This window comes from Nicrophorus vespilloides, unplaced genomic scaffold (genome assembly GCF_001412225.1).
Source record: "Nicrophorus vespilloides isolate i.1.1-1 unplaced genomic scaffold, Nicve_v1.0, whole genome shotgun sequence".
Lineage (NCBI taxonomy): Eukaryota > Metazoa > Arthropoda > Insecta > Coleoptera > Silphidae > Nicrophorus > Nicrophorus vespilloides.
In genome coordinates this window covers 423,757-447,402 of record NW_017100108.1, presented here as the reverse complement: position 1 = coordinate 447,402, position 23,646 = coordinate 423,757, and the positions used below count along the sequence as shown (strand labels likewise).

General features: G+C 33.2%; 1 protein-coding gene across 3 annotated transcripts in view; it reads right to left on the bottom strand.

Moving 5' to 3' along the window:
• The window catches only part of LOC108568340 (rho guanine nucleotide exchange factor 12), a 62,108-nt gene that overhangs the window by 30,006 nt on the left and 8,456 nt on the right, over positions 1–23,646 (bottom strand). Inside the window, exons 3-15 of one of the 3 annotated variants that reach the window (XM_017929352.1) lie at positions 22,448–22,497; positions 22,142–22,199; positions 13,062–13,192; positions 11,227–11,439; positions 9,981–10,520; positions 9,143–9,388; positions 8,919–9,074; positions 8,635–8,853; positions 8,283–8,572; positions 8,045–8,222; positions 7,431–7,542; positions 7,213–7,365; positions 7,091–7,150 (exon numbers count right to left, since the gene is read on the bottom strand). In XM_017929352.1, coding sequence (XP_017784841.1) covers positions 7,091–7,150; positions 7,213–7,365; positions 7,431–7,542; positions 8,045–8,222; positions 8,283–8,572; positions 8,635–8,853; positions 8,919–9,074; positions 9,143–9,388; positions 9,981–10,520; positions 11,227–11,439; positions 13,062–13,192; positions 22,142–22,199; positions 22,448–22,497 — 2,406 coding nt within the window. Of the gene's footprint in view, positions 1–7,090; positions 7,151–7,212; positions 7,366–7,430; positions 7,543–8,044; positions 8,223–8,282; positions 8,573–8,634; positions 8,854–8,918; positions 9,075–9,142; positions 9,389–9,980; positions 10,521–11,226; positions 11,440–13,061; positions 13,193–20,705; positions 20,904–22,141; positions 22,200–22,447; positions 22,498–23,646 lie in introns of those variants that run through there. The other 2 variants (XM_017929354.1, XM_017929353.1) reach the window with 2 other exon arrangements.

Here is a 23,646-nt window from a genome sequence, read left to right as displayed (position 1 = left end):
ATCTACTTAATTTTTATTTTAAAAGAAATACGTAATTATATTGTATCAAGTATAAGTCATATTTAAATTAAAGTTTGTTTTTCTAGAGGATGTTATGATAAACAAATAAATACCAAAGGCTCGTAAAACTTTTTTTACAGCATATTATAGAACATAATTATATCGGTTTAATCGCAAAGTGGCCATAAAAAGTACAAACTATTTGCGTTTCCTAAACGCCTTTATCGCTGAAAATGTAAGCAAATGTCCGCACGCTATAATCCACTCTCATCTTCACGTATTCAAACAAAACAGACAAAGTTTTGTTTCGGTTGGGCATTTGTTTATGTTAGGATTTTTCTCCGGCGTTATCTGAACAATTAGCAAGGCCGTTCCGGATGCAGATTATGCAAAGTAATATCTTGTCAGAAGGTCTTTTTCGATCCTCTTCCAACCACCACGCATCAAACCGGGCGCTCCATCTCGCTTCTCCTTCGCATGATGTCACTGCTCAAATAAGAGTCAGAAATTGGTTGAGCGAACAAAAAAAAATGTATTCACATTTTGTTGTCTTCCCAATCGATTCTCTTAACAGAGTCGCGACTTAATAATAGTTTCAAGTATATCGCGTACGGGTAAACACACTAATAATATTTGTGCAAGGATGTGCACACTTCCTTTAATTATCTACGAGGAAAAAAGAAGGATCATCGGTTCCTCCACCAGTGATACCAACACTAATAATAACCCATATGACAAATTCCGGTGACACAATATTTTTTCCTTCTGTTCTGCGAATAAAATAAATCTGCTGGATTCGTTACGCGTCGAACGCCAAAATTTGCATTGCTAATTTCCAGTAAATCCTTAAATCGCATTTCAAGTTTAAAAAAAAACAGAAAATGAATTTATTACCAGCCTTTCATTAATTACGAAACAATAAGATTGTAACGCAAATGTTGTATATTACATTGCGCTCAATTCTATGATAGATAATAATTTAAAAGTTCTCGTTTAATTTTAATTAAGAAACGCACGTGGAGTCATTAGCAAATATGAATTATTTGGTTACGTCGTATACGTCAATTCTAGAATAATAAAAATTGTACTGTATAAAAAAATTTGTATCAATTTTTCAAATGGACCACATTCAGTTCGTCTTTCATTCAATCGAAGATTCATTAATTGAAAATCACGTGCGTGAGCGGTGTATGTTTTTTTTCTTCTTCATCAGCCTTTTTTTGTTTCTCGTAGTTTGCGTTTAATTTCTAAGAGGGACTTTACGTTCGCAATAAAAACTCAAAATAGAGCTGTGCATAAACAATTTCGGAGCCAGCAAGCTGAGTAAGTAACTTCTTCGACACCGAATTCAAAATTATTACCACTCAGTGATTTGTCGATGAAAACAAACGACTATAAATCCACACTCGCGATGGGAAGAAGGCACATTAAGGGGTTGTTGTTTTATTTGTACACAGTATATTGTTCAGACACTTTTCTTTCAGGGAATTCCCTTTTGTTTCTCGTTCCGAACACCGTATTCTCTCTATCAAAGAGCAACGTAGGAGATCGGAGGTTCCGAATGTACTGAGGAGAGCCGGAGACTAGTCGCTGCTCCTGCCTTCCTCTCGCGCCATGCGATTGCATAAAACGGCCGGCAAGGCAATTCGGAAAACCAGTGGCGTGCATGTGCCACAGTCAACCACCCCAAATGCATTGGCCACACGTAAACAGGATCGATTCGGCTGTTGCAACCCGAAAGGAGGAAGACGTAGACAACCACATACAAATAACGGGGAGGAGGAAGAATAGGTAGAAAACGAAGGGGAGGAAGGAAGAAGCGAGGGTTGCAACAAACCCTCGACCAGACCAGCCCTTCATTCTTCAATTTTCATAATTGAGCCTTTCGCGAAAAAGACTTGAAAAACCTTATAAATAGAAATGAACAGGGAGGAAGGAGGGAGAGACGAGCATACCGAGTTCACGTTCAACATTCTATAAATACTTGCGAGTCAAAGAAGAATAAAGAAAGTACAACAACAAGAGATGAAGATGAAGAAGACGAAAAAACAAAACTTTAACCGGCGTAGACCTGGAAGATCACCTCGTAGCAGAAGGGTTACTGTTAACGCAAGTAGTTTAATTAGGAAATGCGATCTAATCAATGGCGTCACCGGCGAAGAGGACAGGGTTGTCCGTGCAAACATACCGCTCCGAAAAGACATTAACCTAAATATCTTCCGATGCCCCGTTATGCAACTCCACCATTTTCCTAATATACTACTCCAGTCGAGTTGCATCGTGCTCTCGGCTTTAATTATTATCGCAGATAGAAACAATCCCATATGACTATTCGGAAAACGAAGAGCAGCGAAGAAACTGTGCGTTGGTAATAGAAGAGCGATAAAACCCATCCACCGAGGGACTTTCCTTTTTACCTCCGCACAACTGCATTCAATGCATTCTGATCAATATTTCAAAATTTATTCAAACCATTTTACTATAATCAATAATGTAGCGCATTCATTCGTATAACAGTAGTAGTTAATAATTATATCAAAATTCTACAATCATCTAAGAAATGCTTTAATAATATGTCAATGAAAAATATCATTTTCTAAGGATAAATCAATTTAATATTATACAAGCAAGTAGTTTCCATAGGTATTGCAATGATTTTCTCAATTATAAATCATGATGCTGATTAAATTAAATCATTTTGAACTAACAAAATTAAAATTTACAACAATTTACCAAACAAGTGTAAAGTTTGTTTATTAGAATAATGCAAAAAATGTATGATTTTGCTCTAGTAAATCGTTTGTAACGCGTTATTTTAGTTGCTCCGATATTATTCGTGATATAAACTATCAAATAAGAAGTAATCAAATAAGTGACACATCTGAATAAAGAAATGTTAATTGATAAGTAATGTTCGATGTGTCTGTGTCACACATACGATAACACTGTTTGCGCTTTAAATTAATTTAACTGTAATAATCTATTATTTTACAGTATCTACCAGCAAAATTTAATTTCTGAATATATTCAGTTTATTTTTTCAAAAATTACTAAAATAATATTTTGTAAAAGTATAATAAAGACGATATGCCATAGAAAAAATCATTTACTATTTTACATTTGTATACTTTGTCTTTTAGTAACAATCGTATATTTGTTTGAGACTGCCATACTTAATTTGTGATGAGTTTGAAAATATGATTTAAAAAGCACAAAAAAAAAACTTACAAAATAAATTTTAATTAGCAAATTTCCTAATAAACCCGTTCCAGTTTATTTTCTCTGTTTTGTTTATTTTTGTCTCGACCTCGAAATTTCAATGCACGTTTCATTTGCACATTCATTTATCGATACACAAACGTTACTTAAACGTTGATGTTTCATCGTTTCATATAACGGAAATAATTTTTGCGAATAAAAATGCTGTATTTTTTTTAAATAAGGAAAATAAAATATGCAATTGATATAGTAATTACCTACTTACGTTATATTTAGTATTAACATATGAACAAACATTTTATATAAACAACATGATAAACGTTTGATGTTAAATTTTAACAGCAACACTAGCATTTATTATTTTAACAAACTAACAGAAGCAATTCCTTTACAACTTAGGATATCATGAGGTAACAAAGACAACCGAGAAAACTGAAAATATTGAATTTAATTGAACGATGATAGATGGATAATTAAATGAAGTTTTTAAATTGATAACGTGACTGGACGACTTTAGAAGAAATCGATTCTAATGAAAACTGAGAGAACAGCTGAAAATAGTAAGAAATGATAGACATTTTTTTGAAGAAAACAAAAAATGTTCTACTTCTTAATATAATCAAATGGTTTTCAAACCACCGTGTCGTACCCCCCTTAATATTCATAACTGTTAAACTTAGTAAATAATTATTATAAATCTTGTTTTATTAGATTAATTTGCATTAGCTCGTCAAACAGTATTAGTGGTAGGTTCACCAAAATTAATAATGTATGGATAAAGATCGAATAAAAAAAAATATAAACTTATTTCATATACTTAATGTTTATTATTGGTATTTAAAAAAGTTATAGATAATGGTATGCAATTTTATAATTTATTTTATCCAAATAATTAAAATGTGAAATCGACCGAATATATAAACTTAACGTGCAAAAAACTAAAAAATACGAATTCTTTTGGTAAGTCACAAAAATCTGTGATATCATTTCATAATTATTATCAGTTACTTTTAGTTTATAATATTATTATTATTAAACATCTTTATTGGTCACAATTGTACCGATCAAACTTTTTCTGCCCGATTTTTATAATAATAATACAAAATATGTATTGTTGCAAATACAAAATTACATAAATAAATAGAAAAATCCACATATTGATCGCCATTTAATTCATATTTACTACAAGATAATTCGATAGTTATTTAGAAAGGAATTGTACGACAAAATTAACAGATTCTTTAGCCGTTTCAATGTTAGTCGCAGCAATTATCCCCAAACATCGATTAGAGTTCATTAGGAGTGAACACGTCTCTTAAGATGAGAGGTGTCTTTTCTGGTCTCCGAAAAGTGATCGGATGCCCACTAAAACTTTAAAATAGAAAATGTTCGTTTCTACACTATAAATAAAACCGAAACAAAAACCATTATTCACGCGAATAATTAATATTTCCTGTACTTAAAGCAAGCGCGCGCAAATTTAACCGACCTGTATTTATAAACATTTCCACCGCGGTTCATACTCAGCGGCCAAATGCCAATAAAACACGTGTGGAAACGAAACGAAGCAGCATATCTCGATGGTTGCGACCGGAAAAATCAATCCGCGGAAATTGAACGGACGCTTTTATTTCGTTTTTCGCTGCACGGAGTACATAGAGTCAAGAAGCCATTCGCCAAAATATTTTTAGGAAAATGCGATCTTGTTACTATTTTTTATTTCCATACAACACACTTGTGTATATGTACACTTCTAACACGAGGTTTCAGGGGCGGGGAGCGGTGGGGGTTTAGGAAACACAGATGTGGTCCTGTGTTTATTTATAAACACCGGTCTAAAAATTGATCATAACAACACAAACATGAATGCATATATATAATGCATACAAACACATTATACTAATATCAATTTTGTGCAATATCCGGCGACCGTGAACTTATATTGAAATGTAAACAGAGCGAATTACAAAAATATATCAATCAGGAGCGCAGCAGAAACAAAAAAAATAAATAAAAACAGTTGCATAATAATCCGAGGAGGGCGAATAAGCGGGAAAGAAAATATTTGTCGAACGCTTAATAGACTTGGCACGGAAGTCAAAAACGTTCACAATATGGAAATATCACATTATCAAGACGCAATTCATGGTAATTACGTCAAAATCTACCAGTCTTTTATTTTTACACGTGATAACGCAGAGGTAATCGAACGAAAATAAATAAGCAATTTACAAAAGAAAACACAAGACGAATATTTAAATAGAATCTTAAAAACATTCTATACAGTTTATAGATTGTCAATAGCGAATGATAATTTAAAGATATTTTTTTAATTTCTTAGCAAATATGTATCTACTTTTTTTATGCAGATTATATTTTCATGTCAGTCAAACAAACTTGCCTACAATCTGAAAGACTGTACATTATTCAATATATGTAGGGATTACTTTATTTTGGATCTACTTATTTGTGTTATTTCTCAGATTTGTTTGTAATCCTTAAAAGGATGTGAATTTACCATTCAAAAGACTAATTTACTTAATATCGTTTTAACGATAGATAGTGCATAACCACAGATGTATCAAACATAATTTTTGTCAACAACATATCAAATTTAAAAAAAAATGTAAATATTGATAATTTGTAAATCTTGATCATTTCAATAACTATATTAAATATAAATATATAATTTAAAACAAAAAAATCTCATACAAATCTATAAATTCTACGCTCCGAAATAATTTAAAAATGTTATTGTAGAAATTTTCGATAGTCGGGATTATGGTTTTCGAGATTCTGATACAGTCGGGATTATGGTTGTCGAGATTTTGATATAGTCGAGATTTCGAATGTCGGGATTTCTATAAACGGTAATTCGGTTGTCGGGCTTGAGATATAGACCCATTAAATAAGCATCAATAAGTTTAAATTAATAATATTTCATGATTACAATTAGATATTGCAACCTAGATTAAAGTGTTAAAATAATTAATTATTCGATAATCACAAAGAAAGTGTTGTATGGATTTTTAATGTCGTATAGCATAGAAAAAAGAAGTAAAGAATTGAAATAAAATAGTGGTATAAAAGGAACGAAATGAAAACAGTCATACAACCATCAACAAAATTAATCATCATCGTTTCAAATCAATGTTATGGATATTCATTGACTTATTAATAACAAAAACCAAATATTTAGGTATGTATAAACTTTATATTTTTAAAATTTGTAAATGAAATATTATATTATTAAATTATGTTATATTATATAAATGTACTTAATATTTTTCACATTATATTTATTTAATAAATCTATAAATTATAAATGCAGGAAAATATTTATTTTATACGACTTAACATTTACTTCATTTTCAATTAGCAATAGTTGTTTTAAGTAAGTTCTCATGTACATAGTAGTACTGAATCGATACATTTAATATGCTATATTCTGTGGAGAGCAGCAGACTTCAAAATAATTAATACGAGGAATGCGGCCGTGTCATTTGCGCCTCATATTTTAAGCACGAAAATACGGCAATAAATTATTAAACGGAGTTGAAAATATGCTCCAAAAAGCGATATAAATCAAGTTTTTCCTGGGCAGATTAAAATTCCATCGGCGAAATAAATGTCGGGTGGAAGAGAGAGAGACGAGAGCGCCATTGGACCGAAAGGCGCCCATTAAGTGCAGATTAAATTATCGTTGCGCGCTATTAAAAACTAATTTCTCAAGTGAGCACACATAAAATACGGAACGCCTCGTAAATATATAATTCTTTTTCAAAATACGGTTTCTTGTTTATCAGGAAAACAAAAAAATAATAGTGCTAAATACAATTGCATGATTTTTGGGTATAATTTTCACACTTACCGGTTTCATTTAAGTCCGCGCCGTTGTCGCGTTCCTCCAGGAACCGTTTTTCTCGTTCAGCTGCAAAACGGATACAAATGTAATACTGGCGTACAAGGTAGGCCACCAAAGATTCTACTTACTGTGCAGGAAATGGGCGCTCTGTTTGCGCTTCTGGTCCCGGTTTTCCGGTCGGATTCTATCCATGAGTTTCATCATGCCTTTCTGCTTCATTGGGCCTGGACACGCATCCTCGTATAATTGAATGCACGGCCGATGTAAATTAATATGGCAGACTAAAATATATGCACATGAACACTTACATCTATATCTCGAGCAAAAAAAAGAAATCGAAACTTACATAAACATTGATATCCTTGCGGAGCAATTCCGTAAATAATTTGGTGACAATTATAGCATCGTATCACAGTGTAATAATGTTGGGCGACGTACTGATGTCCTTGTACATAAATCTGTTCAAACCAAAATAGATTATTTCAGTATACACATTTTTACTTCTTTTTGTAACTTATTCGTTTTTTGCACCTCAATATGCCAAAAACTGGCAATATCGCACCGGAGAACGAGAATCAAAGCAGCATTAATATTATACTATAGCTTCTTGAATCTCGATGTTAATACAACTCAACTGCCTGTAGATATATAACTCACTGAATGAAATAACATAGGCAAACGCGCTTAAAAAATGAATCACGGAGGCCTCAATGAAAGATTATCAATCAGCGAATGGTTGGTGAGGATTTCTGTTTACAGTCATGAGAAAACAAATTCACTTTAGCCGGTACCCATGTAAATAAACAGTGACAACGACCGTCTTGTTGTGCTTCGGTCATTCACTGGCGATTGGTAAACAGATAATGAACGAATAATATTTTGATAATTAATTGATCAGTAACGAGTCATAGATTGTTTGCCGAAACAATGATATCAGAATTCATCAAAACAAATACCCACCTTTCTGTATTTCGCCATCAGCTTGGATCTGAGGGACTTTTCTCTGTTCACAAAAATGGGACACTTTTCCATCACATTTGAGGGTGGTCTCACTGCGAAAATCCGCGTGAAGACTGTTATTAAGGCAGCTGCGGTGTAATATTTCCTAGACTCTTCATGGGGTTTGTCCAATTCCTCTCTAACAAAAATAAAAAGAGATAGTTGGATGATCTGGCGCTGAAGACGTCTATCAACTTACAAATAAGGATCCAATCTCTCCAGCAATGTTTCGTAGTGCTTGATGTCGCGGCCGGAGCCCTTGTCGTTGCACATTTCCAGCAGAACGGAGTCTGCGGGACCGTATATGGTTCCCAATCCTGCAATTCTCTTTTGCTGGAAGTCGTTCAGGAGGTGCGACAGTTCATCTTTGGCCTTTGATCTCGCCTTCCAGAAGATCTTCCTAAGGATCTCCTCGCGATAGTGTTCGTTCTGTAGCACCAGGTCTATTTCGTGAGCAATGGTCTCATCCACGTTATTGATTCTCAGCGGCTGTAATAAATATGATGTATTATGTTATACGTGTGTAATTGTAGGCAATATGAAAGACTCACAGCTCCAGGTACGAGGAAACAGGAGTGGATTTCGTAAGCCCACTTCCTCATTTCTTTGGCGTTGCCCTCTTTATAAAGATCGGTGATCAGGTAAAATAAAAGGCTGTCCGGATCTGAATGCGAGAGGACGTAGTTCATGAAAACTGCCAAGTAAGGCAGATTATCCTTCATCCACAGTTGCGCCAGCGATTTGAACGGACCGTGGTCATCGAATTGGCTCTTTAATAGAAATGATAAAATACATAAATTTAAAAAAAAAGTCGCTTTAAAGTAATATTCCTTACAGCGTCCTGCTCCGAGATTTCATCGTCCTCCATGCTCATAATAGATTGTTGCGCGGTATGGGGAGTAGCCGCGTGGATTGGTGAGCTGTTGGCCAACATCCGACCCTGCCCCTTCATAGGAGATGCGTCCGGTGAAGACATAATATCAATGGACATCTAAAAATGAATTAAGAACATTTTAGTGCTAGTGCATCTAGGGGACTAACCAGTCGTGGTTTTTTCACCTCTTCTAAACTACAATCACCCTCGTCCGTGTTCGCCGAATTCCGATTGCTGTTCGAATTCCGGCGATCGGCAAGTGGGCTGGGATAAGGAGGCGGGGGCGTTCCCGGCGGCGTCGCCGTCGAACTGTAGTTGAAGTCCTGCATGCTTTCCGAACTGACGATCCGTTTGGTGCTGCTTTCGGACGGGGTCAGGGATATTAGAGATTCTGGACTCGATTTGGTACGTTGATGGGTGTGTGTTGCCGGCTAAAAGAACAACCACAGATTGCATACAATCAAATTATTCAATTTATTAATAATTAAATTTAAAAAGATAGATGAAAAGAAACCCTGGAGAATTTCGTATAGTATGTGTGCATGGAAACGTTTGTTAGGAGTTTGTTATAGAAGAAGAATGGAGCGAGAGATAGATGAAAAAGAAAACCAATGAAGCGTTGCGTTCACAATTAAATTACTGAATACAAGCGAAATATATAATACAGATAGATTTCTATGTGATTTGTTTGCATTATGCGTAATTACAGTGTAAGCGGCAGTGCAGATTTAGAAAGGGACATTATTATAATACAAATACATATATAAATAAATTTACCTCTACTATTAATAATTCACAAATATTTTTGCGGGAAATAATTACAAATATGGTCTCGATTCTTGGGGAATTTCAAAATCCGAGCATTGATACGGGACGACAATAAAAGGTTGGAGGGATTGCGCACAGAAAATATATAAATACTTCTAAGCCCACAAAAAAATATGTCGAAATCAAGTAATTAAAAACATTATTAAACCAGTAAAAATAAAATTGTGTGATTGAGTGTGTGTTTTGGTTACTTACATAATTGTTAAAAATTGTTGCACAAGTTGCCACTAATGGATACGACATTTGTTTGTTTATGGAATTGGCACCGTCGGATTCGTAGCTGGGGGAATGATGGTGTTGGTTAGGGGTGGACAGGGGAGAAGAGCAGTTGGAGGGCGGATTGCGAGGCGGCAACGGGGGTGGAGTCTGCCGTTCGCCCGTGCAATAGATTGCATTGTCGAGCATCGCACCGAAGTTCTTGTCCATGCTGAAGCAGCGATTCCTGCCGCCTCCATCGACCACCGGCGTCGTGAACGGATTGTTCCCGTTCTCTTCGGGTTTATTGTTAGCCATGGTTGGTGTATTGTTTGGTGGCGGATCTTGGTTGCTGCGATTGCGTTTCGGCAGAGGCGGTGGAAGCTCCTCCTCCAATTCAAATGCCACATTCCCACCGTCACCGCTGCCGCTACTCGTTTTATGTAAATGTTTAGTCTTCGGGGGCAAAGTTTTAGGGGGCGGGGTACTCGGTAAAGGAGGGGGAGGGGAACTGTCTGTCAAACTGTCTTTAGTGGACTGCTGTAAGAGAGAGATAGTAAGCAGGGTTAGTCTCATTCTATTTTACAGCCAAAAATAAAAAAAAATTATTAAAATAAAAATAGTTAAAAGAACCTCATTTTCTTTTCGTTGCTTATATGGGGTGGGTATATCAGTTATGTTAGCAAATTGTAATTAATTAACCCCACATATACTTTATGAACAGAAAAGAAATTAAGGTAACAAAAAAAATCGCCACCTCGGTGCTTTCGTTGCAATTGTTTTCCTTCCATATTTTCATCGGATGATGCAAATCTTATATAGCCTATATAGAGAAATTACCTCATTTCGCAGTGACAAAATTCCGCTCTTTTATAAATAGCACTATGATTTCACGAACACCGCGCTTGCAGATATAAAATTTGCTTTCGGAACTGAACAAATAATAATAAATTGTATATATATATATATGTACATAATAAGTAATAAATAGTTTTGTGCACATATTTTAGAGCGAGAGCGAAGCTACCATTCACCAAAAAAAAATAAAAAATAAAAAAGCTCGTATCCAACAACCACCAAAAAAAATGTAAAAAGTCACATCAAAGTGAGTGAAAACAAAAATGTACAAAAATATAAATGAATGGGGTAGGAGTGTAAGTAAATTGTGCATAGTGATGATTTTGTTGGTTTTGTTTTCTTTTTTTTTGGTAAAAGACATATTCGGATGGGAAACCGCGAAAAGTACCTCGGACATGCTCGGGGTCGATCCTTGGTGTGTTTTCAGCATATTCAGCAACATCTCGAGATTCCTTTCGGCCTTCTCCAAGTTCTGGCCCTGCTTCTCGTCGGGTGTACTCGCAATGCTGCATCTGAGTTTCTCTATGTAGATCTGTTCTGTTTCGATCATGCGGCGCAACTGCTGAGCCCTCTCCAATTGAAGTTGCACTTGCTTCTCATTCTACAAATAATAACATTGTTACACATATGCATCTGATAGAATATCAAAGTATAATACATGAAATACAATTGGGAATCGTAGAGAGACATATGTTATCCATACTTATTAATTATATTGATACTATAATAATATCAGTATTATATATTAAATTGAGATTTATTTCTGAACTGACCATTGTAGAAAAATAATGTGTGACAATAGTTATATTCTACATTTCCGAAAGTGGGAAATGATTCATGAAAATTGTCAAACATCAAAAATTGAAAGATTTGTGTTTACCAATAATTTAACACAGGGTTCTCAAACTTTTCTAGCAATGGAACACTTTGTAAATCCTGAAATTGTTTATTTCGAAGGGTAGGTAATAACACAATCAATGAAATTATTTATTTGGTAATTATTTCATACCAGGCGTTCCGCGGAACAGTTTGGGAACACCTGATTTAACATATCTAAGTTTAAAGTTGGCTAATATACAATAAATATGTTAGTATTTAATCATATCAATCGCTCAATTCATCACTACTGTATAGTGGGATCAATCATATTGAATATTTATAATGGAAATATTTTATGCGTCTTACGACGGACTTTAAAACTATTCCACTTGATTGCGTTTCAACTTTATTCTAATTTTAATGCATCGCTGGGTCGGTATTTCTGCAGTGGATACTAATTTTAAGTTATTTCTACTGTGTATCATCTAAAATCGTTCGAAGAAGAAATATTATTGAGGAACAATTATTTTATCAATAATCAACTAACTAAATTTACATTATATACAAATCTATATTATATCTTTAATAGATGGCCAAAATAGCTTTTTATTAAATAATAATATTTACTTCAACAATACAAAAAAAAACAAAATTTAACATTTCCATAGATTAATAAAACAAAAAGTAAAATATGGCTATTAACCATAGGTCTATGTGCCCTAGCTTTCTATTTTTGACATATCTGATTTATTTTTCTAAAAAATATTGAATAATAATAAATATAACCACATATGCGCTTATACCAAAATTGGTGTGCACTTTTACATGTATTCAACAGTCAAGTAAAATTAACTTAAGTTTAATCGATTTGCAGTTAAATATAATTATCTATTATGTTTCCGGGCGGAAAGACCCCGTTCGATAGCCTTTTATTATTGATGTCTGGCCAATACATTATTAGTATTATTATTATAATTATCTATATATTAATGAATACGTCCTGATTTAAATATTTTTTTAACATGCTTTCATGTTGAATAAAATTAATAATATACAGTGAACATTCGATATATTCGATGATACTCTCCTGAGAAAAATTATTTGACTTTAATTATTTAAATTTTGACTACTCAATGATGTAATCAACATTTTATAAAGGCAACTTTTTTAAATTTTGTTTTCAGCCAAGGTGACTATATCGAATGTTCACTGTAATTATTTATAAATAGCTTAAATAATCAAAACTGTTCAATCGGCTCGAGGAAAGAAATTGATGTAAACAAATGTAAACTAGTTAATTATATAAATAAACTTAAACAATAAATAACTGTGTCAGGAAAGCTAAGTAGTGTTAAGTTGTCTTTGAATCGGTGCTAAACGTTTGGTAAATGTTGGAGTACTCACGTCCACAGGTTGAGGCCCGGTGATCCTGGAGGGGTTGTGCGTGGTGAAGGGGCGCGCGTGAATCCCGGGGGAACCCATGATTTTTGAGCCCCCCGTCTTGTGGTGCACCTTCAACTCCACCTGATTGGATGCTGCAAACAAACAACAAAACAAACGAATTAAGAAATCATCGAATTAAAGACATGGTAAGCTCACGGTATTTTTTCTGTATTAGGCGACGCGACATTGCGATAGTTTGCGACGTTATTGCGGAGAGTTAGTGCGAGTCGATAAGATTTCGATGCTTTCATTGATAAGACAACATTCAATCTAGCGTTATGCATACTGGAATGTGTTGACAAAATAAATATATTTTTCGCAAGATCAAAAACCTATAACAGTAGTTCACGTGTTATTTACTGAAGCCAGTACATCAGATTCTGATGCTGGTCTGTAAGTTGGAACTATAATAATATAAATTCCAAACGTATCAACTCCAATTTAATTAGCATTTAAAATTACAAGACACCAACGTATCAATTAGCAAAAAATGAGTATTCTCTCTCTCTCTGATTCTCTTCCATTCGGTTCCAAGAGTGGTCTGAACAGCGAGAAGAAAACAACTCTTAATATACATAAATTGATATATATATGTATGTATGTATGGAGTTGGTCCATTAATCCGTGTCGCGCGTTCTCAAAGGCATTCCGTCCGGCTGCCAGGAATCCAACATGCTACTACTCGTCCTCTTCCTCTGCTGACCGAGTTTCCATTTTCTAATCTCGCGACAATACACGAATAATAGCAACGTTTTCGACGGCGAACCAAACTCGATCGAACCATTATTATACAACTGCGAATACCGTATTTTCGGAATGTCCTAATCGAGAAGTAAACTGAATAAATGTGACTCAAATTTAGATGGAAGCGACTGAAAGACGACCACACTGTGTAGCCCTAGCCCACGCCATTTGACCTTATTGCGAGAGACAGAAAACAATGAGAAGTGAACAAGGCGACAAACAAACGAGTAAACTAGAAAGACAAAAACGACAACAAATGCCGTCGAATTGACAAGAGAAGAAAAAATGTACGGTTCGAAAATTATGACGCCTATGGAAAGATGCAGGCTACGTAGTCTCCTCATAACTATAAATAGATCACACGTCCGAAGCTATGCCATTGTATTAGCACATTGAAAGCGAGATGTCTCGCGGTTTCCAAACTGGAGATGCTATCTGCGTTAAAATATGCGAGACCTGGGTATTCCCATTTGCATCGATTGTTTGATAATGTCTGAAATTAGATCAGTTACTTTATCGGATTTAGTTAGCAACAAAATAATTGTAATGTAATAAATATTAATAATATAATTATTCAATGTATAATGCAATATTGCTTAGTCTTTATAACAAACTTTTGATATACTGGCCTTAACACGTAGAACATATGAATTCCTGTCAAAGTTATGATTCAATCAGCAAATAGGACTTTCCTGATTTTTTCACTGATGAAATTGATAGTTCTTGTTAACATAGGCCAAAAGTTGAACACAACAACCAAAAAATTAGAAATTAAGTTAAGATTGCTCAAATCAATAGGTTTAAAATTGTCGATTAAGACAATGTTAGAAATTCATTGAATGCAGAAGATGAGGTTTTTCAGTGGAAGAATTATAAAACCTTGTTAGCAACGAAGACAAAGAAATTAAAAACAAAATAAAGAAGTTCTTCCCATAAATGATTAGAATAAATAGTAGAAGAAATGGTCAATAACCCTTCAACCTACATATAAATTCATTTATGTAAACAGATGAATTAACGATTTAATTAATTTAAATTTAACTGTATGTCTTTATTATACATGCATTTATTGGTATCGGAAATGTCCGTAATCCACTTATTATTAATTGGTGTTTTTCGCAAGCGCTTCATGTAAAAAATCAAAGCTGCTTACAAGATTAATAGCTTAAGGTGTCTTTCATTAAAATAAATACATGTTATTACAAGCAACGTATATATTTTATATACACATAATCCGTTAATCATCAATATCAAACTGATTTATAAAATGACTTGCAAATATATCTTCAGTCAAATGAATTAAATAATATGAAGAAAATTGAAGAAAATGATAAATGTTTAATGGAGAAGATTTATCGAACAATTACAAAGTATAAATATGTCATTAATGCAGTCACAAAACTTATAAATATTATAATTAGTCTAACATAAAAAATGACTTCCGAGAGATAAAAATTGTATAAATTCCTAAATTTAAACTCATCCAAAGATTAATATACAGCTAATTCTTCAAGTAATTTAATTTCCCAATAGTAAATATTGATAAGTATTTTAATAAATTTTAAAAATGGAATAGGTAATAGTTATATATTGGATGTCAAAAAGTGACAACTGTTTTTCTTTACTACTAGTTTATTTTATTATTATCGCTATGTATTTCTTAGAATAAATAATTTGAATCGTGGCTTATACTATCAAAAGAAAAAAAACAATATGTTGCAATTGTAGAATGTAGAATTTAGTTTTCTACAATATATTTACATACAAACACTTTATCGACATCACACAATAATGTATTATTGAAAAACATTTTATAACATTCATGTTAGTAACATATAAATATGGAAATGACCACAAAAGCTTGTGGTTAATTTATTGATAACATATATCCTTCTTTGAACAAACTAGTTGGAATATCAGACTACTTTATATAATAATTTTGATTGAGCAAAATAATAAGTTAAGTCTACTTTTGTGCGGTATATTTTAGTATCTATTTAGTTCCTCGATTAATCCGGTTTTAAGAGGATATTTGCCAATTACTCGCACTATGAGAGCTATCACTGTATAATCTTTATTATTAAACCTTCAATTGGTATATCAGTGGACTCCAGAAATAATATTAGTTAACTAATGCCAAATTAAACAAGAAGTGTGTTAAACGGAAGTTTTTTTTTTAATTTTAATCATCTCTATTCAAATCCAAATCCAAAAAAATAAATAATCAGAATCATTACGATAATTAAGAAACATTATTCCCCGTTACAAAAAAAAAACAAGTAAATATAAAAACAAATAAAAAATATTTAATTGCTCAAAAACTTGTTATAAAATATAAATATTACTTTAAAACCTAAATACATTAAATAGCGAATTTCTACATTCCACATAAATTGGCTGGATGTTAACATATTTACTGCGACTAAATGCAGATCAGTTCGTCCATAAAATATGATTTACTTAACGAAAGGCATCCAAATTTCTTAAACTCTTGCGCAAGTTTCTTCTTTATAATATTAGTAATCATATTAGTATAACATATTCGATAACTGTATATCCGATTTTTTTTTAAATGCCGATTAATGCTATTTTTTACAATTTCAATTCACCCAATTATTGTCACCCTTCGGCCAGTATTGTTGCTTAATTACCATTTATAATTTAAATTTTAAATAAGTGGGACGTCAATTTATGTCTATTCCTAAGATTCAAAATTTAAAACTCACGGATAGTGATTAACTGTCCAAACAAATTGATAATTTCTTTAATAAAATATAATATTTTTGGAAGATTATTAAATAATTTTGATATCTACATTGAAAAGTATTTGTAAGTAAGTATTTTGTTTATTTTAATCTATTTTTTCAAATTTATGCAGTCAGTAATACATAATTTAACATATATAAAAGTAAAAACCGTGATAAAGTGTGGTAAGATAAGTATATTATCCCGACTTTCGAACAACCCTTTCGAACGGAACCAGTTAGTAAGTCGGGGGTACCTGTACTCTCATTTGGTAGTTCAACAAGTCATAACACAAAATACATCCACATAAATACCTCGAGGAAAAATTAACAAAAATGCATAATTAATAATATTATTAAATTATTAATTTATAAAATATCAATTGGTGGAAAGACCTCAACCAAGGTAACAAGGTTTAATAAATATATTTAAATAATAAAATATCAATGTCTCTAAATTACTTCTCTAATGATGTACTAGATAAATATTGATAAAATGTTTTGATAGATGTCATTAATATAAAAATATATTTAAAAAAAGGCCGTTCGTGTAAACGAATTCAATTGTCAAGATGATTGGGAGGAAATTGTCCGGTTGTAAAATCTGCAAAAGAGTGGATATATGGTGGAAGCGGCTCGGAATTCGGCTTTTAATAGACAAAACGGAGTGATTGATCGGGCACTAAAGATCCGTTCCTGTTATTTGCTTTCGTTTGGAGCGATCGCCGTGCTTCCAGGCGAGTACATAAACCGCACGTGCAATAAATACAGACCCAGGAATATTACCAGGTTAATAGCATAAATAGAAGAGTTTAATAGGCGCCACAGGCTGTCTTCGACGCGTAGCCCGACTGCGAAAAAAAAAGAGTTTAAAAGAGGTATTTTCATGAGAAGCAATGCAGATCCATATTACGAAGAAATAAAACGAAGATCGGCAAGCCGAGTCTCCGGCTGGTGGTGTTTTTCGTTTCCTTTCTCGAATTGTGAATGAAATATGTGTTTCATGGTGTAGTTTACGTAACGTAAACATAAGAGCTAGATGCAAAGCAAAGTGAGCGATCAAATAAGTGTGCGCGCGCGAAGAGAAATCAATTAAATCAAATTTATTTCTGGCGTAAATGAATTCCGTCCAATGTATAAACAGGCAATTTAAATTTTATGAGAGGCAATTGTTAATATTAACGGACGAAGGAGCAACGTGTGCGTGCACGTACACGAACACATGCTGACGAGAGAAACAATGTTGAATGATCTGTGCCACCAAAATAAGAATCCAAGTAGGCCGATGGCAGTTCGCAAATATAAATATTTTTCCATTTAACTCTCTTCCAACAAATTATATAACACACAATACACCCACAAACATGGGATATTCTAAATGCAGCTACTACCTCATGTTTACCGTGTTTTGCTGCTGGCTTTCAACTAAACGAGCGACGCAAAAATCGAAATTACTTGCTCGACAACTAGTTCAGTGCTTTTATTTTCAGATCATCAAACATTTTCTAAGTAGCTTAATAATGAATTGACGATTAGCAATAATAGTTCAGTATTTGGACGAGTAAACAATATTAGCTTTAACTGAACAAATTGGAAGTAATAAAATGTTGATTATTATTCTATAAATATATACGTTCAATAGGCATTTGATAAATACTTTTTTCAGAACAACAAGTTTGGATAGTTTCTAACATTTTATGAACATTATTTTTAATCAAGTTTACTAAAATATCTTAAGCTAACCTCATGTGATATATAACTCGGATGTTATAATGTTCTTACATCACTAATTAAATGTTAACTAACGTTTATATTATTTTTTTAAACTGCTTAAATTACGAAATCCGTTTATGGAATGTGAATTTATTTACTTTTATAAATAATTTAATCGTATTAACATAACGTAAACTTATTCATATTAGTCAACGATCTGATATCATTGAACACTTATCAAATTATATATAGAACATTCATTAATAATTTCTGGTGTTTGTGTTACATTATTAAACGTTTAGTATGTACATCGTGTGACTTATGGACCTCAAAATTGTTTGAAAATCAGGTGTCCTACATCCGTAGAAGAAATTATTTAATTATAAAAGTACTGGTGTAAGCATAGTTTATAAAAATGGAGAAGATTCAGATTAGAATATAAGTCGTCAAAATGGTAGAGAAATTTACAAAAAAGAAACAGTAGCATATATGCAAATAAGTTTGAATGAGAATATTTTTACTTGAATAAATGGTTTCAACGATAAGATGGATTGCCGCGTATGAGAGTTTATTGGTACAAAAATAAATTATAAAAAAATAAATGTGCAATATTATGAATGAGAATATATTGCATTTAATAACTTTACGTTTGATATATTATTTCTATAGCCGTTTCTACACTATAAGATCTGCGAGACTGTCGATCAATTATACTATCGATCATTCTAAATTATTGTATCATACGCAGCAAGTGTTAAAACGTTTGAATACATTAAAGAAATCGTCAAACATGTAATCACCACACTTATATTGTGCAATAATTGTTTTGAAATATTTGCATATTAAAAGGATAATGACTATATTAAACATACGTGACAGATATTCATGGACCGTGAAAATAAGGATAAATCGATGTTTCAGTCAGTTCATATTACTTTACAAATGTTTACTTAATAGAAATAAATTGATTTATATTTAGTAATCCGCTAACTGCAAACAAAATTACATCATTCAATGTTGATATTGAATGTATTAGAAAGTGATGGAAGTAACATCAAATTGAATTTAATAAAGCTAGATGGGAAAATGCTTTCTCAGAGACATATTACCTATTTCGCATGCGCTCGTATAATGAATGGTAATCGGATGGCGAGAAGGGTCTATGCATGCATATGATGAATAATAGCGGTGCGTAAGCATAAATGACCCCATATGTGCAGATCCATAGATTGCATTATAGAAAACTTTGAATACGTTGCGGGGGGGAGCAGAAAACAATCCGCTTAATTGTAATAAATCAGCCATAAACCGAGGAAAACAAGAGGCAGGAAGGAAAAATAAACATACGACATCCGGCAACCAGAGCTACTCCTGTCAGATCGTTGGATGCTCAGCAACTGTTGCATCTCGAAGTGTTCTCATTCCTTGAGATAACGTTAATCTGGAGGTTAGTTGTTAGTAAGTTTTTCAAATAATGTAGTTTTAAAGAAATTAAAAGAACCAATTCTGACAGACATTGAAAACGTTTCGTTATTTCGCCTTATGAAAGAGTCGGGATGACAATTACAACTTTTCTAGTGAACGTTGTGCAGGAAAGTGCAGACCCAACCTTTTGGAAAATACCGAGAAAAGAAAAATGTTTGTCCATCCACGGTGCTTGAAACGATTGTTCGACTGCGGTTACCTAATCGAATGATAGAATTGCGTAAACGGCGTTTAGCATACGGCCGATTTAATGGTTTTAAAAAGCGAAACAATGGAAAATTCGCGCCGAGGTGCTCACAATAATAAATATATCTCGCGTATGCAAATATTGAGGTGGCGGCGTGGGCGGTTCGAGAAGGTCGCAAAACCTCAACGGTTCGCAGAAGAGGTACAAGAAACGACAATAACAACTGCAAGAAAGAGAGTGGCGGCATTGCGAGAAGAGGAGATACGAGAACGAAAAAAAAAATGCTCGCCCTAGACCCAAAAAAGAGCGAAACCAGTTTACGATCTGCATCTCCTCCGCAGCAGAGAACATGAGAAACTGGACCGAGAAAATTAGAAAACGATATGACGAAACTTCTTATTTCGTCGATTTGCATATTATTAATACTGATTTGTTTTTTACATAACGCAAATTGCTAAAAGCGTTCTTGAATCACTGAAGAGTATGCGAAGGAGAGAGATCTGTTTGTTTTCATTTAGGTTTGATTTAATTATGAGAGGCATGTGGCCTTCCCATCATCATAATTTCTGGTCAGACTATTCAGAGGAACCGCATTTTTTTCTCTTGCCCAAAGTGAAAAATCATACGCGATTTCGTAACCTCCCGGGTTAAATATTTAGATTACGCGAATTCCTCGCATGCTTCGAACACCATTCGGAAAAGATTCTGCATAGGTACCTCTGTAACACTCACCAAACAACTCGATCCAACACTTCTTCTACCAACCACCAGTATGTGTGTGTGTGTGTTTATAAATTATTCCGTGTTTGTGTGCTTCACTAATTGCATTCCCTGCAGATCGATGATACGAGGTACATGAACAAATCACAACCACGCGACGAACATGGAAAGAGAGGCGCGTGCTTTCTCATGGAACTCGGAAACATCTGCTCAATTTCAGAGCCAACGAGAGACCGAACAGGCGTCCTGAAAATATGTTTGCCCCTCGGCAATCTCCGGCACCGCTGCAGCCCGCATTCGAACGAAACAAAAAGGATACCTCTGTATCTTTGATGGGTAAACAGGCTGGTGGAGGTAACAAAAAGAACACGACCCCTAGAACTGCATCGAGGGGGAGGAGTACCCGTTCCTTGTTAAACGAAAAACAGGAAATATGACCGTGGACCGTAGGGATTAGGTTCTACGCCACCCCGAACGTGAGAAAAGTACATTTACTTTGGTTTTATTGCCCGCGCCACCCACAACGAAATTAATCCCCACAGATTCTCTTTGTCTATACTGAACAAAGCGGAAACAAACAAAAAATAAATAAATAGGAAAAACACGCAAGAGTAGGTGTCATGGAAATGGTGCAGTTGGCATTGTACCAAGGCAATCGATTTCCGTAGCAACAACAAAAACTAAAACTCAAAAACTGGATATAAATACTGTTGAAATCAAGAACGCCTTAACAACGTTATCTCGATCACATATCCAATGTATATACGTATAAAAAAAACTTGAATGCACTTAATTAAAATTCTAATTTTATGTCTACTAATAATACATTTGAAGTGCTTCATAATTTTAGAAATTACTTAAAATCATATCATTTATATATTTCAGAGAAAAAGGCATATTTTCTCAATAGCAGTTAAAATATACCAAGCGCGTATTATGATGTAGTGTAATTGCAACATTTACTATACTATTTGAAATAATAATATAATATGAATATAGTTGGATAACTTTCTAGAACGAAACATTCATCGTAAATTTCAATTCCAAAACCATATTTATTTTTCAATATAATCTAGTATAAGTTCGACAAATTTAGTCCAACGCTTTTCAAAATTCATAAAAATAAAGATATTACTTGTAAATATCATTCCTGGAGGTAAATATGATCTATTTAGCAAAATGTGAATAAGCTTCGTCGTTAGTTGCTTTATAATAGTCTGAACGTAGATCATCCACATTCATTTACAACCACTTTTATTTCAGAAACCCAAAAACAATAGAATAAGTCAATAGTAAAAGAAAATGTTACGATGGTGCAACGCAACAGGCGCTTTAGAACTTTTTGTTAATTATTTAATTAATTATGAATTCAATTCGTGTTCGCCAATAACTTAAATTATTATAATAGTAAATGTAAGTGCAAATGAAGTGTTTATATAAATACTTACATTTAATTAATTCAACGACATCCGTGTGTGTAGACGAAATTACGTTGATTCCATTCACCTGAGAAAACAAATGTTCACATTTAACTAAAATAACAAACAAACAATCAAAGCTGATTGCAAATATAAAAAGAAATTACAATGCTAAATTATAAACCTTTAAAAAACAAACATGGTAATGCGATTTCGCTGTTCGCAATTTTGATGAGATATTATCTGTAGTTGCGGCAAACAAATATTTGTACAGCACAAACCGAAAACACGATAAGTCAGGAAGGAAACAAAACAGAAATGTTGTTTTCAAATTACCTCCATGATCCTGTCCCCTGCGTGCAAACCAGCCTTTTCAGCTGCGCCTCCTGAAACAAAAACGAAAACAAAAGAAAGTTAGCCATGACGTGGAATACAAGACTTACTGCAACTTTGATTGATGGAGAAAACGTAGTGATAAAAACAAATATTAGTAATTTGAAAATTCTCCGTGTCAGAATCAATTACGTTTCTCGTTTATGGAATAAACACATTTAGTTATTTGTGTCAAGTTCACTTGTATATTATATTTAACATTTAAGTTTAAAAAAAAATAGATTTGTATACTTTACGATATATTAAAGTTTCATAATTTGCCCATGACATAGACTGTAAATTAATTTGTCTCTAGTAAAGAAATGAAAGTTGAAATTTATTTGAGAGAGATGTAACATAAATATTAGTTACAATAAATACAAGCATCTCTTGTAAATATTGTTATTTTTAAAATCTTGTATTTTTACATTGAGTTATTTGTATGATATTTGGTATTATTTCATGGAAATTTCATTTCTTGAACAATAAGATCTCGGGTGAGATGTAAGTCACTTACTCATTAAACTCTCTTCCGTGTGGACAAACTAAAGTTAAATTATATTTATTTATTGCATATACCTTATGTAATTTTATGTATATTATTTTTTGTTATACGTTTATGACAATGAATGAATAAAAAGGATACCCTTTTTACATTCATTATTAATAATAATATTAATAATGTTATTGCACCAGTCGTACAAAAAACATATATAGAAATAAAATGAACAAAATATATATCATTTCTTTTAAGTTTACTTTAATACGTTAAGGACAGCGCATAACCGGTTTGTCTGCTGCAAAAATAAAATGGACGCCTATGGACTGTGCGGAACGTCAAATATCTTACGTCAATTGCAAACTAAAACGCTAATACTTCAGTGGCGTGCATAGCGGGTAAACTTTTATAGATAATATATGACCCACCGACAGGTCATGTTGTCCTTAACGTGTTAAGGTTAAAAAAAATGTTTTATATCAAGTACACAATGCTTTCGCCAAAGTTGATACAAAAAATAATTCGCAAAAATATACAAACCCATCATTATCCATATAATATAGGGGTTCCCAAACTGTGCACCGCAAAAATTGAATAAAAACTACTATTAATATAAAGTTCTCCCTGAGATAAACTAATGTTTTGACTTGGACCACCGCGAAAA